We start from the raw sequence: 17,312 nt of genomic DNA on the forward strand, positions 1-17,312 counted from the left end.
CTGCCACATCTGTAACACAGTGCAAATTTTAAATTGTTTCAAATCGTCCCTCTGCTTATAATGAAAAGAAATTGTAAATTCTCCAGATTATAAAGTAGGAATAATTGCACGAATTTACTGATGAAAAAAAATTGTTACTTTACAGCCGCCGGAGAACGAGTTGCAGAAAGTTGGCGAACGCGTGCCCAGCGAGCACGAACTCAGAGTGCAGAGGTCTCTGCAACGACTGAACGTCCCGGATTGGTACAAGAATTCTCCCGCGGCTCGCGATGGTTTCCGCTTAAAGAGGCACTCCGACGCGTCGCAACACGGAGGATGGCGTGCATTGGGCTCGAAAACCACTTCCCTCTCGTCCCTTTCATCGTCTTCCAATAGACAGCCGACTACAGGTAAGCATCCCCTTAATGATCTTTTTATATTAATCTTTCTTGTTCGTGAGTTTGTTCGTTTTTATTTAAGATATTTCTGAGGATTATAGAAAAATAAATGAACAAACACTCGAGTACGAGTCCTCAAATGCCGTGAACAAACATTAAGGCACAAAGCTTTAAGATTATATATCACAGAGCTCAATATTACTTTGTGCAACATCTTTTGAATATTTATTCACGATTATTCAGAAGTGAATACAGACTTCTAAAGATATTACTCCGTAAAAGCTCTTTTTTGCGAGAGAGTTTAATGGCTCTTGCTTTGAAATTATATAACATTGACTGGTATAAGGATCTCCTAAAGAAGATTCTCTTAACGCTTCAGACATAACAAATATAATTTCTCACAATCTTCCTTGAGATATACAATTTCTTTTGCTGTAAAAAGAAACCAAAGAATATTAAACGTAGTATTTATTATATCTGGAATACCACAAATTTTAATGCAGTTCTTTACGATGCTTTATGTTAGTATAAAGGAATTCGTGAATACGTGCTTACCAAACATTACATATCTTTTTTTCTTAATTTCCTTTCCTATCTTTAATTTAATTCTTTCTGCTTTCTCGCTTCACATTTTATTTGCCCCTAAGACAGAAACTTCTCCCCGATCTCCTCACTGCAGTTGGAAAACAGTTTAATACGAACGGAAAGTAGCCAAAAGTTGATATCAAGTTCTTCGAAATGTTATGAGCGAAAGAAAAAGAGGGCACAATAGCTGCCCATTGGGAACGATTCGCAATGAAACGGCGCAATACCGAGCAAATCGAACTCTTCTTCGAATGAAAAGGCGAGCAACGTCCGAAATTAGCACGTAACGAGAGCCGAGTATCGGCCAATTTCATTTATCCTCGTGTCTGCATCTCTTTCGCTTCTCAAGCGACATAGTCTCGCGGATATTCTCTGGCTACGGTGAGTAACTGCTAATAGGAAGTGGCTAATAAATTTAGCAGGGTAGGTTAACTCGATTAATTCGGCCTTGCCGGGTAGTCGTCTGCTAACGACAAAGTCGAGGTGTATCCCGCCACGTTGTTGGCTGACTGCAATAGCAGCGCAGATCCCTTCTTTCGCAGGGTGGCTGGGAAACGTTCAAGGACGTTTCTAACGAGAGAATGCGATTTGTTAAGGGAGGGCTCTAATTACCAGATTTAAAGGGCTAGTGCCAACATGAGCTGCTGGCGCGGATCTGATGCTCGGTTGGTAGTCTGAAAAGGGCAAAGTTCGTTGAGACACTTTTTTTAAATGACGTCTGACCACGATTCACCATGCTCTCGGCAGTTTTGATTTTAACAGATTTATGGAAGATTATCTTTTGTAGTTTTTTAAAAGATTATAAATTTTATTAATCTTCCCCTCTTCTTCCCTTCTTCTTTCGATTGTTAATGCATCTTTCGTATTGATTTTCGTTGTTCCTTCTGATCTTAAGAAAACTCGTAATTGACAAACGAAATTCTTTTTTTATTATGTTTTTTTTTTAAATACAGACCTGATGATATAAATCTTTCTAAATAATTTGAGATAAATTTTTTAAATTCTCGCATAACTTGTTCATTGTGAAAGTTAAAGTTTAGATTTTAAAAAGAGTTTAGTTTTTACAGAATTAGTTTGATGTTTCTAGAAGCTTAAAAATAGAATTGCCATATCTTAACGTTATTCTTAACCCTATTTTTGCTATATGAGAGGCTACATTCATTCGAAGAAACAAATTTGCAATATTATTTTTACCCAGTAATATTTACCGACTACCTCAAGTTTTTTCTAAAGTCTCTCTACTAATTGACACCAAGAACAAAGGAATGGAATTGCTACGCCTATCCCTGGGAGCATACACAAAACGTGTTTCACTCCCAGTAACATCGAGCTCAAATACCTTCGTAACAGCTCGCTGGTAACGTCAATGTAAGACAGCTGTCAAGCTTTTATTCTGTCGCTGAAAAGTTCCCGGGCAACGTATTATTCAACGTGCAAAACCATCGATCAAAGTCTTCCAACATAATCCATTTCAAATCCGGATCAAGTAACAAACTCGCTTGTAAAACGAGTCAAGACGCCAACACCGTATCGGGGTATTACCATAATAATTACGTCTATATTTATTTGTATTTGTTGACAACTGTTCAGTTCTAAGAATCGAATATACGAATTGTTTTACAGGATCTGATCAGCAAGTTTGGGAACGTTGCACAAGGTGTCTCAAATTTTATCAGCCATATTTTGACAGAAAAGTAGAATAAGGAAATCTATGCAAGATGTTGCGACTACGTGTTAATACGTTCCGATAAATTTGTTTAGGTGCCCTTCTTAGTCCAAGTCCCACGCCACCTGTATTCTCAAGATGGAGTACCAGCCTGCTAAACAGTGCCGGAAGTTCGCCAGCGAGTTCAACAAGGTCGTCTTTCAATCATCGACAGCCGTACTTGGGCTGGCGTTCTCAAGAACGACTAACGAACCCACGAACACCGGCAGAACGTCTTGCTCAGGGTATTCTTCCCCAGTTGCAAGCAGCAAACAAGGTTCGTATTAAAAAACCTTGAAAGTCTCATGTTACACCATTGTCGGCCATGTTTCTTTAACATTGCAACTTTAACGTTTCATAGCAGCTTTCCAGCTTTACTTTTAAAAAATTACAATTACTATTCGATACATTTAAAATATATCTTATTTAGGTAATATTTTCTAATAAAAATGTTGTTCGTTTTTCATTACCACATATGTAATAGATCAAACTATTCTCTTTCTACTTTAAAAATATGATAGTAACTATTTGCGAATATTTGACGTTAATGTTATCGTATTTATCATTTTCTGAAATTGTTGTCAGATCCAAAATAATCATACTACTGATATTTTCATCATTTATAACAGAAGTAAATCTGCATTTACGATGTAAATATGTCGGAGATGATTAGTCGAATTTCCTCGGTCGAATAATCGTTCCCAAATCCGCGACATTTAGCCTCGAACCGTGAGTGACCCCTACCTCGCCTACGTCCATCTCGCTTTTCCTTTGTCCAATTTATTTTTAATTTGTGCAGACAGCGCGCAAATGCAATGATTTCTCTATAATTAGAAATTTTGGCAGAAATCCACATTCTGACGTCTCGTGACCTTTACAACTCGAGTACAAATTGACTGTTATCCGAATCACAGACAACCCCTCCGCCCCAAGGTCGAACCACGCCGCGAACATTGTCCTACTTTTCAAACTTTTAATCAGCTTTTCGTTACCAAAAAATAGTTTTTCCGCGAAAATGTTTTTTCTCACGAACGTTAAAATCTGTTGAAAATAATCTTGGAAATTTATTGGAAATTAGAACAATGTGCGCGTTTAGAGTTTTATTAAATTTGTTCTTCCAAGCTATTTGCATTTATTGACAAAGATATGTCGATATGCGACATTCTTTATTTTTAGCAACGCTTTGTACAAGGTATTTTGTGTCTCTATTTTCTAGCATTGATAATTCGGTGAGATTAAAAAACTCTAAATGAAAATTTCGCTAATATGAAGTTGAGTTTTACAACGAAAAGCGAACACAGCATTGAATAATGCTATCGAAAGATAATTGCTAATATAAAGGTTTCGGTCGAGGAAACTTTGTAATTCGTGAATAACAGATTATTAGTTCATAACACTCGACACTGCGTTATTTTCTAGTTGTTATATCAATAATGAATGTTTAAACAATGATTAATTGTCTGCGTAAAATCGTGTATAGCTCTATATACAATAATTAATATCGAATTACATTTTTTGATATCGAGACTTCCGTTATAGCTCTTCAAATATATCGAGTTATTATCGTAGTTACTTAATTGATGATAACATGATTCGATAATTCAATATTAACTGGTTATTAAGTGATATATTTCGATTAAACTTCAGAATGGAAAAACATAAGAAAAAGGTATAGAGTAATAAAAGCGAAATTTTTGTTGGCAGCAGCAACAACAACAGCAACAACAACAGCAGCAGACAACGAATCAGCAGCTAGAGGTAAGGAACTCGATAAAGGAGGTAACCTCGGCCATTGTGCACTACGTGCAAAGCGGTCAGGAGGTTGGTGGAGGTGGCAGGCTGTCGCCTCGACCTCGACCTGAAGACTGGGACGACAGGGGCGGAGCAAGGTCGACCAGCCCCAGAGGTGAGCACTAAACAACCCCTGCCAAAAAAAACCATCCTACCACCACCACCACTACACCATTACTACTTTTACTCTCTACGACAAAGGTAATTTTGAGTTTTCCTGATCTGTTGATGTGAATTTCTTCTCTTTGTCTCTGCATCTTTACTCTGTGACCTAGACGCCTCTCTTCTTTCGTCTGTCTCTGGGTTTCTCTTGTTACTGTTCTTACACGTCTTGTCACTGTATTGTTACCTAACTCCCGATCGGAATGTCGTGAAATAAATTTTGCTCTTTCGCTCGTTGTTACTGCTCACACACACACACACACACACACATATATATAATATATAATATATATGTATAATATTCGACGTGTCTCTTATATGCTAGTTCAAAGCACTACCAGCAACTCTCTTGGCTGTCTCTTCCGTCTTTGTTCGTTCTCTTGGTTGTTTCGTGTTTACTAACGAAAATTGCTTTCAAAAACGCGGTCATTCAACAAAAACTTTGATGGCTAAAAACTGTAACGTACCCTCTTCACACGCGCGCAGACTCATTCATTCTGCGAATGCTGCGTTGGTTCACGTGCCCGCAACATCGTCCGGATATCTTCAAGGTGTCGCGACGCGGTGTTCCTACTAACGTTAACATGCGAGAATCCACTCGTTCTTGTCCTGTTGAAAAAAAAACCTCCTTCTTTCTTCCTCTAATGACTCCAACTCTGTAGATACATGTATATAAACGCTTTCCTCGTGTTGCACAGCGTAGATTTCTCTTCGACCAAGCGGTCCACTGTATCTCACAGACTTTTCGAGCAGTCGTGAAAATTAATCACAATCGAACAAAAAATTCGGTCTTACGATTTTACAAATGTACGAGGTGTGACAGTAATATTTCGAAAATGACACGTATATAAATTTTATGCGAATATCAGGTCATCGCCTTCAAAGTATGTAGTTCCTTTGAGATTTAAGTAATGTAAAGATGGCAGCTAATCTTTATTTTCGAAGGACGGTTCCCGTGAATTTACGTCCACTTTAGGAGTAGTCTTGAATGAGACTAAATGATCCGGTAAACGTCATACGAATGACTCATGTAGTGTCGAGAAGTGAACTGATGCTGTTTTGGAATTCTTGGCTTCGATGTACAATCTTTGTATTTCGCATGCTGGTGAGGGGAAGATCGAGCTATACTGTCTTGTTCTTGCAACTTTGAGGAAAACAGAGTTAGCCTTGGAACTTTGTCACATCTCGTATTCCAAGACATCCCACTCATCTCCTACGACTACTTTTGTCTTCGTAGTTACAACACTGACTCTGAGTTGTAAAAGGGGAGAGAAAGAGAGAAAGGGAGAGAGAGAAAACACAAAATCAATTTTAGTAACGGAATTATTCTTCATGGTATTCGCGAGATGATACCGTAGATACATACGAGATACGACATAAAGAATCCTTCTCAGTGGAAGATCTGCCGTATGATCGACATCGGCGAACCAACGAAGCAGCAAGACGATTGCCACGAAAATTCCCGTAATGGTGTTCACCGACAGCCTTGACACCGAATTGTATTTCTAGCGCGCGAATTCGTGAAGCAAGGTCGAATCGTGGCGAGGGAGGAAAAAAACGATGGTACAATCGGGGGGGGGGGGCGGGAATGGAACGTCTGCTCGGTTATTTCTCGACTTCCATCCGACGACCACCGCGTGTGTCATCCGTTCCCTCGGTCTGCCCTCATCTTTAATCGCGACAGTCTCGACGAAAGTATGCATACACATAGGCGACCGACCGTCGGTTGCTATTTCGACAGCTTTGTACCAACGTGGCCGTCCTGCTACGAAAATAGATCACCCTGAAGTTTAAGTCACACCCCTCTGTCTCCATATACGCTTGTCGGTGCTAGCGAACTTAGCCGCTACTCTGTCTGACCTTAGGACAAAATTAAAACAAACATCGTGAACAGGGAACGAAGTGCGAAGATAACGCGCACGTGGTCAGCTGTTACTACTTCGTATACTTTTATAATGCACACGATATCTTGGTCGTGTTACGTTCACGTTACTCATCCTGTTGCGTATAACTCGGTGTATAAAGTCCAATGCGTGACACGCCTCGAAAAGCATCAGCGACGTCCAATTCTCAGAGCGACATCCCCGAAAACCTTCACGTCTTACCACGATGTTACACTAACTACATACTATCATAACATGGTTTGTCGATCACGTATATGTGTGTGCCGATCCGCTCAGCTTGATTTGCGTTGTGATTAATACTTACGTGTTAGAGCTTGACTAACACGATCTAATCAGAGATTTGTGTCGTGTTTAAGAACAATACTCGAACTGCCGAACTGCTAACTTCGTGTGTTATTAGTATATAACCAGTTTATACAAAAATAAAATAAGTCGGAAATACACAATTCTTTTTTAAACCGAACAAAGTCATAATGTTACGATTGCAGAAGATAACTACGAATTGCTACGAATTGTTACGAATTGCTACGTCCGTAGAGTTCTATGCCGTTACTATGTTTTGCTGTGTTACCCGTAGTCGTTTTCCCAGAAAGGAATCGCGGATCGATCGTAAAAGAAGCTACCCAAAAGAACACACACCGCGCTCGCCCCGTTGGCTTCTTCATGCCGCATCTAATGAAATGAAACTTCTCCTCGAAGGGAGCGTGAAGCTGTGTTGGATGGAGAGCTCGTTCGTTGGCATGAGACCCGCGGAATCGCCGGAGACACCGATGAGTTTGGCCACGGAAACCGACTGCTGTCCCGGATGCAACGTCACAGCCACCGAGTCATGCAGCTGCGTCGATTCCGCGATTTCCGGCCTTTTCTGGGATTTGACACCAACACACGACGATGGTCAATACCAGCAGCACCAACAATATGAACAACAGCTAGGTGGCGGCGATAGTCTTGGTCCATCACCGTCCTCCACACTCAATTATCACCATCACCATCATCAACATCATCGTCAGCTTCACCATCAACAACAACCACAGCAACAGCAACGTCATCACCGCGGTGAGTTGCTGCTCGCCTAGCGGAAAATCAAAAGCAAACGACATCAGACAAGAGAACACGTACAATTGCGAACATTCGTCAACAAAGAACACGTTCGGTCGCGTTCCCATCATACCAGACGATCCCTCGACGCGTCCCTCACGATCCGTCTATCTAAGCTGACGAAGACGATTCACGTCGCGCGTTTGTACGACTATTTGTATTTCCGAATTCGATGTGTCGACGAATTGACAACGTTGTTTGGAAAGTCGGTTCGTTTCTTCGATGGTTCTTTCGTTTCCTGTTTCATAGGAAATCTTGACGAAATTCAAGCATGTATCTAGTGGTTGGTAGGTTGGCTAACTACTTGATGACTATTAGATGGAACGCTCGTCAGCGTTAATTTGTTCTTTAAAAGGCAAAGGGAGAAAGTTAGCGGTCTTCGTAACGGATATTTTGGCATACTAATAAAGAATATAGGTAAATTTTTTGGAATGCTGGTTTGGATGAAAGGAGTATGATATTTACGTAATTGCAATACGTATTGACATTTTACTTCGAGCCTTCTTAGTCGCGATATAATATTAATACGAATTTAACGAAATACATTCGTAATTTTTTACTTATCTTCAACTTAAAAGTTTCCCAAACTAGCAGAGTTCAAGGTTCTAAAATATCTAATTGGAAAGAGAATTTTACGATACTCGATGTAAGACACTTTAGTATCGCTGCGTAGAAAATTCTTGAAGAACATCGATCGTTAAAAAGTCGCTTTTTTTCGACGTATTTCCGACATATCAAAAGTTATACGTGATATTGTATATTAATATCTGTTTTGACGCGTTCGCGTCCTCTTGTTGACGATTTCCTCTCACGACTGATGCGTGTACGTAGTCCGTGAGATTCTTCGGCGGAACTTTGCAGGGAGCAGTGAACGATCTTTGGAAAAAGGCTCCTCTGACGTGTTTCTAAGACCGTGGGGTGCCTACAATCACGTCGATTACGTTTGTGACGCACGCCATTGACTCGGGCTGCTCTCCAATTGTCAGCTATTCTATTCGTTTCCGTCACAAGCTTGTCGCGATCTCACGATCTCCTCCGCGTGACCGTATAGTATTTCTTCATGCTTCGAAGAGTTTTGGAAAAACCAAAGCCGACGTATACGTCGAAACGACAAGGTATCGTATCGATTTCGATCACGGAACGAATTTATTTCTCTACCTTGTTGATCGTAATTAGACACATGCCAGCGTAAACGATTGATTACGAAGTTTCGAGCAAAACTTCGGCAAAATGTGTGCACTTTTCTTCGGTTTCACGCACACTTCCGCTTCTTTCTGTATATAATTCTTATGACGAGGGATTCTGTAGAAAGCGCGAGAATTTTTATTTTTCTACGAACCATGCAAAACACCATTCGTGTACATTATATAAGATACCCATCAAACGTTTAAAGATCGCAGACTTTATCGTGTCCTTGTTACGCAGCTTTTGCACCATTTCTTGTATCTTCTCGCGGTATGCCACTTCTTCACGCGTTTGTTTCTCTTGCGTAGAATAACGTGCAACTTCGAGAAGTATTACAAGACATAAGGATGGTGTCGCAACTGTGTTTGTTATGCAAATTATTCTTCTGCAAACGTTGTTAAAGAAACGGGTTATTGATAGAAGATCGATGAAAAAATTGTTGAGAAGATTGTTGCATGATGTTAAGAAAATATTCGCGTTGCTATGTTTCTAGGGATAGCTTTTAGTCTCTTAATTACGTGAATGTAATTATTCTTGTATTCGTAACGCAGAAAGCACGTACTCAATTTGCATTTTCGACGCTCAAACATTCGACACAGTAGAACTTTGTTTATTTTCAATCATGCACCATATACACAGAAGAAAGTTGCCATGTATTTCGAAAATTGTATAGTACGGTAAACGGAAGCAACGAAATATAAATATATATAAAAATAAACCATTCAGTATAAACAATATACGTTTAATCTTACGGTGCAATGCAGATTAAGTTTTCAAGATTGCATCCAGAAGGAGCAGCGTTTCACACAAATTTTGTCAGACTTTGTTTGTTTTTTTTTGTTTTTTTTTGTTTTTTTTTTGTTTTTTTTCTTAAAATCAGCTTCGAAAGCTACTTCGTTTGGGTCTAATCTTGTTTAATATAATAAATAAGTAGCCTGTAATTTTGTATCGCTTATACAGCAATAATTAAACTCCTTTTGGTGGGAATTTCACTAGCAGTGCTTTCATTATCAATATAGGTAAAAAAACTCACGACTTAGTAAAGAGCAATGTCTCTAACGTTAGGCGTCTGACTCGGTCGATTTACTATCTGGTCCGCACATTAAGTTTTTATTTAAAAACAATGTCGAGATTAAAGTTTTACGCCCACGTCGATTATCGCAATCTGTCTTCTTTTTTTCCACCCCGTTTATCGTTTTCGTCAGCTTGCTATACTCGTCAACGTCCAACTATAAGTTACTACTGCTCGAGGGTCTGGATTAATTCCCAAACACAAACACGCACACGCACACGCGCACACACAGAGCACGTATTTTCGTAATAAAACTGAAGCACATAAAACACAACAGTAATTCGAAGCTTTCGATATCGACACACTCTCTTTTAGATATTTTATGATTTCTTGTTTAAAATTCACCGATTAACGTCGATTTTGAATCCAAAAGCAACTATTCGAATATTTATGAAAATTATCGACGTCAAAATTGATTTTCAAGATTTTCTTAGAAGCTTGACACGCGAGATGTTATTTTAAGAAAAATATATATATCCCGCGTATCAAAGATTCTTACTTTATATCTACAAAGATCTATCTAGAGATTATATCTATAAGAATCTTCTCATCGACGTTCCGTTCGTAAATGTGTTTTCGTCATTCCACAACGTGGTCTCTCGACTCCGCGTGTCGACAGACCTCCTGGTAGACTTTCTACAAGCCCCGTTCGTTTATACAATACGATTACTTCTTCTTTTTTTTTATTTATCGTCACTAAACAGAGAACTGTCTTGTAAATTTTGTTACTTTGTTACAACCGCCCCTCGTCGTTGGAAGACTCCATGAAGAAAAAACCCTCCCTGTTTGATCCACGAGTATCTCTCCACCTGTCTTTCTTTTTCATTTTTTTCTCCGTATTTTTCTTCTTTTTCTCTTTCGTTTGTTTCTCGTCCCTTTCGCTTCTCATATACAGAGACGGACATACAAATCTCTCACCATTGTATACACCTCTATGTAATTTTTGTGCGGAACCTACCGTCTCAGATATAGATATATATATATACATATATATAGTATGCTAGTAGATCCTCCTCCTTTATTATTTCTACTAGTAGTAATTATTTTTTTTTTGCGTTTCATGTATGTTTATGCTGTAAAATTGTCGACGTATACATGTTACCTATAGCTACAGAGCTCAGTATATGACACGTATAAAAACTTATATATGTATACATACAAGAAAAGTAGTTTACGTATCATTCGTATACACCGTTCATTATTACCTGCAAACGCGTTGATATTATTATTATTACTACTACTACTACTACTACTATTATTATTATTATTATTATTATTATTATTATTATTATTATTATTATTATTATTATTAATTATTATTATTAATTATTATTATTATTATTATTGTTACTTCTTTAATAACGAGTGCAGTGTTCGCAGAACCGACGGTAAAAATATGCCGCATATATATATATATACATGTACATGTATTTACTTTTGATCGTTTCTGCGTCTATTTCCTTTTCGTCTTTTCTTTTTTTTTTTTTTTTGTTACTTTTGTCGCGACTGCACGTTTTGTGCATTATTGTTAACGAGAAAATATGAAAGCTGTATCAGCTAGATCGTTCGCGTTCATCGATCGATCGATCAGTCGATCAGACGAGGAATCGTTCGTTTGCTTCTGATAGCGCGCCGATCAGCGAGTTCATACGCGTGTCTCTCTTTCTGTATACTTTATACTGAACGGTTCTGCGTGCCGGTGCTTTTTGCCTTTCTTAAGTACATAATTTCGTACTTATTGCTCGGACACACCAACGATTTATCATTTCTTTGTAGAACGTAATTACCCTTGACAGCAATAAATTATTGTCATTTACCTTTTGTGTTATTTGCGTTGTTGTTGTTTCCGCCTCCTTTATATTATATACCCTATATACGCTCTTCGATATTGTAATGCATATTCTTCTTTAATCTTTTTCTCTCTCTCTCTTTTTCTCCAACCTCTTCCACCTGTATCTCTTTTTCTCTTCTTACCAATTTCTTTCAGTTTCGAGAGTTTTAGCCGAGGACATCGCGTTCCTCTTCTCAAAATATACTGTACGTCTCTAGTCGAGTATGTCTGCCATATGCGCATACATGCAGGATAATTGAAAGAGATTCAAGAGTTTCGAGGTTTATAGTACTCATAGTAAAGGATAAAAAATACTTAACCCACAACTATAGTTACCCCGTGACCTACGTTGATTAATCATTTTTTCTTCTCTCGGTGAGAGCTATGAGCCACTAAAGTCTCAGTCTTTTTTATCACCCTGTATACATGTATCGATTAATTTGGCTGACGCACTCCGCTTGTGTCGTCACGGTAAGTGCTATTGTTCGTTTCGCCGTCGTTGCTTTTGCCTTTCGTTCGTTTCGTTTCTCTCTTTCTCGTTTCTTTTTTTTTCTTCTTTTTTTTCGTCACATAGAGATACGTAGTTTTATTCGCCACAGCTTGTTCTTGCATACGTCGCATAGCTGAGAACGATTCGCGTTCGCGCGCACGTACACACATATACACACACATATATACAGTGTGTACACTCATACGTTCGCGTCGGCCTGATATATTTTCAGCCGGAAATAGAGCGTGTAACAATAAAACCGTTCCGTTGTTGTTCCGGCGGGGAAATAAGAATCGAGGCTCGTGTGTACGTGCACCCGCGCTATCTACATGTAAAATCGTTGAAAACATTCGAAACAGAGAAGAACACCAAACACTTTTCGGCTTCGTTTTTGCCTTCTGCGCTTTTGCGAGGGAAAGTGGTCGCAAACGCAGCAATTAGGCTAGTGTACGAGTATCCGGTAGCTGTGTAGAAGCGTGCAAGTAGAGTACACGTAGAAACGTAGAGAAGTAGATGAGAGGTGAAGAAAAATCGAGGGCGTCCGTTATGTATTTCCCCATTTCCTCTCCTTTCTTTCCTTTTGCTCCTCTTTTTTCTCATTTTCCTCCTCTTTTTTCTGTTAATAATTAACTTCGTTCTGTTCCTCTTCGCACACACCAAAGATGAGACCACGTATATGTATGCACGAGGAAGTTCGGAAGATGCTGGCCATCTTCAAGCCGGGTATCCACCAGATGCGTATTTTTAACAAACGCGCAAAATCATCAGCGTCATTTAGTAGTAGCATCGATGCTACAAAATCGCTAGCGAATTTATTTCTTTACGTTCGCAATTATTTGCCATTCATGCGTGCTTTGCATTCTTCACGAGATAAATCCACATCAGCGTCCGCGAATAGTCATTGGATATCCGGCTTTACAGATCATCTGGGAACGTTGAGAGTTTGAGAGTACGAAAGAACGTCTCATCGAACGATTCGATTCGCAGATTTTCCTATTTTCTTTTGTCTATTTTTACGAGCGACGCGAGCTCGAGTTTAAGATCGAGCCAACGATACCGCTGGAAACTTTCGCTGAGACGAAAGGAAATTCTGGGTGCCCGTTACGAGAGAAACTCCTGAAAGGATGTTCGTAGCAATTGCCGATGTTCTAAAAAACACTTGAAACGAGTCTCTCTTTCGCTTGATCGAGGTAAGAACGCTCACGTATACGCGAATAGCGTCGTCGAAATTGACGTAGGTTCGTGCGTGTTTGTTAAGAAACCAGCAACGTTGTCGAATTAAACTGTTCGTTCGACTTGACGAACATAATGGACGGCACGTGTAAAATGACAAAGTGAGAATTTGTCGTGGCTCTCAACGTGGTTGTACCATAAGGGAGAAAAAGTGACGCGTGAAAGGAACCTTAACAAACATCCCCAACGAGAAACACGTGACGAGCACCCTAGAATCTTGATGGTCGGTCGAGAGGATCTTCGACCTTTTCGCGTACACGCTTTTGGTAAAGGACGCTTCAAGTGGCGATCGACGATGCTCGTTATAGCGCGATCATAAATTTCGGATAAGAAGTACTCTACGAGTCGCGGATATCTGCCCATACTCCTTTGAAAACTTGTATCGTTTATTCTTGCGATGTATCGATACGAAACAGAAATATCTTACTTGAAAAACCAGATTCATTTGTTTAAATTGGAAAGAATTACTTAAGTATAATGTAGTATGTGACTATTGTAGAAAGTTTGGAAAAGTTTGTTTCATTTTTAAATAAGATTGAAAGAGTCTAGGTGAGTCTAAAAGGATGAAACAAGAACGTAAGAGGGTGTAGTTTGTGCAACAAAGTCTACAGCTGGTCTACAACTGGTCGCTTGTTAACTTGCCTAATATATCAATTAATAAATTAATGCGCAAGAGATGGTGTCTGTTGCGAATTTCCAACAAGCCACGCGATACGGAATTCCAATTAAACTGCGCTCGATCATATCGTAAGAAGATATTGAAATAATAGAACTTTAAGTTCAGAAGTTTCCGAACTCCGCCCAGTCGGTTCGAGTACGGTTCGAGGATTTCTCCGACTATATTAACTCCTCCATCATCGATAGCTACTTGAAGGCTCCTTTGTAGCGTTGATTGAACCAAATATACAAAACGGGAAATACGAAATCGATCGTAAGACAGGACCGAGCATAAGATAAGACGACTGAATAATTCGACTAGAGACTGGACTGGTGTTTCCCAACCTCTTCAAAGTCGTGATCCCCTTTTGTAATAATCGAATAACTTGTGGTTACTTTTCGCGTTGTCATCGAGAAGCAAGATGAAGACAACGCGAAATGAAAGCTAGCTATTCGTAATATCGATACAGCTTTAAAAAAGACTACGTTAAAAGAACTCGGCTAAGGTAGAAATTTAAACCAGAAAGTTCAAGGATAAAAAATAAATTATCAACAACAATGATATACGTAAAAATATTTTGCAATCTCGTCGGGGATCGCGACTTATACGCCGGGAATTAAACGGACAAACGATTGGACTCGACGAATAAATAATTCAACTGGACGAACGAATAATTCGATCGGACGAACAATAAAAATTTCAACGACGTATACGTATAAGACGGACGGACAAACGTTTCGAGGCCAAAAGGATGACGCGGACGTCTCAGTCTCTTTCTTGACCCCATGCATGAAACCGATTAGGATCGGGCCAGAGCGATACGGACGAGGCGATGGCGACGGCAGCTCTTCTGCGGAACAAACCGAGCCCGGGTTCCACGACCCTGGAGGACGTCCTTGACTCCCTCCTTGGCCTGCCATCCGCGTCGCGTACCCCGAGTCCTGGGCCAGGGCCCGTCGTAACCGGTACATCCGCCACCATGCGCCATCGAACTAACATCGGCCAGGCTAATGCGAAAGCCGGGAAGAGCTGCAGCGACCTACGCCAAGACCTCCAAGGTAGGAGGACTATGTAAGTTTTCGTTCTGAAGCGGTTCCTCTCGAGAGAGAGAGGACTTGAGAGAGGCTCAAAGAAATTTTAATCTACCATTTTCCCTTATGCGAATCTCTCTGTTATATGTATGTATACCTACGTATGCGTATCCGTGTTGTACAGGCACAGCGTGGTTTAAGAACAAAACGTTAACATAGATGTTTGAAATAAATTAACATCTCGATATACTATTCTGCGTACGATGAAAGATTCGGCGGAAAGTTAATTATACGTGAAACATCGTAGAGGAAATTAATAATTCGTCAAAAGAAGCTAGAATCAATGTTTGCTTAATATTCCTCGCGTGACCTTTTCATAAATATTAAGCTCGTAGGGTAGAGAGCTCACGATATCTCCGTTAAAATTTAGTATGGGAATTAGTTAAAATTTAGTTTGAAAATATCGCGGAAATGTAACAAGTGATTTTCAAAAACTGGAGAGAAAATTTAAAAGAAACATTTCCTTCGTTACTTTTGTTTTTGCGTTATCGTCTTAATTGAGAACCATGAAATTTATATGTTAACAGTTGAATCGTAAAACTACACTGTGCGTAAATGTCGTCCTCAATTTATGCGCTCGGCTTGCGTTTCTCTTCGCCTCGTCACCATTCACCCCTCACACACACTACCTTTTATCTTGCTCTCTTTTCTGTACATATGATTTTTCATGATCTTTCATTTTTTTCATACAAGAAAAGTAGTACTTCATGCATATTTTTATCAGAACGTGGAAAATTATGATCTTTATTCTACGATTTTGAAAAATCAAATTGCGTCTTTGTCAAATCTTTTGACTCAAAAGTGAACATGACAATGTTTTACAGTTAGCATAATTCAGCACGAAAGAATTGCGTAGTTTATATTTATATAGGTACAGCTTGTGTTTTGTAGTATATTTTTTATCGTTTCAAATCATTCAGAATTGCGATATCCAAAACGTAGATTTAAGTCATACTTTGCTTAACTTGAATTTCCTTAAATTTCTACCTAATCGACTTTTCAAGCATTTTCGAAACACTCGATGCGAAATTTCTAATTCTTTTATACGAGAGAAACATTTTAACTATCTGGAGCAGAAATGCTCTAAGACGCCGCTACAAGATACGATGCAGCAGCTAAACTTGCTGATCGAGATTGTCTTTGCGTTGCATTATTCTCTCGCTGTGTTTCCTTTGCCTCGAGATCGCTAGTCTCCTTGTCAACCACGATCGATGACGAAGGGAGAAAAACGAAAAATAAAAAACGGCAGAAAGAGAAGCAAATCGTCGGGCAACGAGGAGAACGCGAAACGGAACATCAATCCCCTGTTTATTTTTTTCTTTTCTGTTATACTTACGTTGATTTTACACCTTTGCAGAAAAAAACAGCGTCTAAAGTTCAGGGAGGCGGAATCGTAGCATCTCGCCTCCCCTGAATTCAGACGTCTTGATACGAGGCTTATCGATCAGAGACGAATTTATCGGTGCTGAAACTAACCAATCTGGGACTCGGAGAGCTAATCGCATTTATGACGACAACCATCAAAAACGCAGAAGACGCGAATCTTTAAAATATATATGAAATTAGTAAGGCCTTTTTCAAGATTTTTGTCTTCGTTGACTTTTACTGACTAATTTTCTTTTCTTTTCTTTTCTTTTTTTTTTCTTTTTGGTTACTTTACATTTGATTTCTATTCCTTTTTATCTTCTTTAATCTCGCGTTAACAGTCTTATTTTCGTTATTCGCACTACGGGAGCTTGTTTATTAAAGGCACTCGGGAGGATAAGCTTATTTTTTATAAATGACCACCGTATAATATTAATTATCTTGCGATCATGCGACTGACACAAACGCCTGATCAAGCGGTTGATCTTTGACGTCTGTCAGGGATACAATCGATGCTAACACTCTGCGATCGCAAACATTATGGTAACGATATTCGTTCATTTCATGTATACGTAACATGGCTTTACATTATCACGTTCCATTCTGTTTCGAATACGTTCGATCATGCCGTTATCGTTTGTGGTTGAGAGCATAAGGGGAACGATTGTGGGTAATTTATAGTTACAGAAAAGATTTTGGATGAAATATCGATTAAACGTGCAAGGTATTCGTTGCAACGATATCCAAAACTTAGTAATCATTTGT

At 39.3% G+C, this 17,312-nt stretch overlaps 1 protein-coding gene across 12 annotated transcripts in view; it reads left to right on the forward strand.

Moving 5' to 3' along the window:
- Positions 1 to 17,312, forward strand: part of LOC117210636 — a 72,756-nt gene that overhangs the window by 48,288 nt on the left and 7,156 nt on the right. For 3 of the 12 annotated variants that reach the window (XM_033453836.1, XM_033453837.1, XM_033453844.1), the window contains 5 exons: positions 146 to 389; positions 2,724 to 2,944; positions 4,369 to 4,573; positions 7,224 to 7,580; positions 14,895 to 15,149. In XM_033453836.1, coding sequence (XP_033309727.1) covers positions 146 to 389; positions 2,724 to 2,944; positions 4,369 to 4,573; positions 7,224 to 7,580; positions 14,895 to 15,149 — 1,282 coding nt within the window. Of the gene's footprint in view, positions 1 to 145; positions 390 to 2,723; positions 2,945 to 4,368; positions 4,574 to 7,223; positions 7,581 to 14,894; positions 15,163 to 16,539; positions 16,748 to 17,312 lie in introns of those variants that run through there. The other 9 variants (XM_033453845.1, XM_033453848.1, XM_033453838.1 and 6 more) reach the window with 9 other exon arrangements.

Source organism: Bombus bifarius, unplaced genomic scaffold (assembly GCF_011952205.1).
Source record: "Bombus bifarius isolate JDL3187 unplaced genomic scaffold, Bbif_JDL3187 scf7180000008208, whole genome shotgun sequence".
Taxonomy (NCBI): Eukaryota; Metazoa; Arthropoda; class Insecta; order Hymenoptera; family Apidae; genus Bombus; species Bombus bifarius.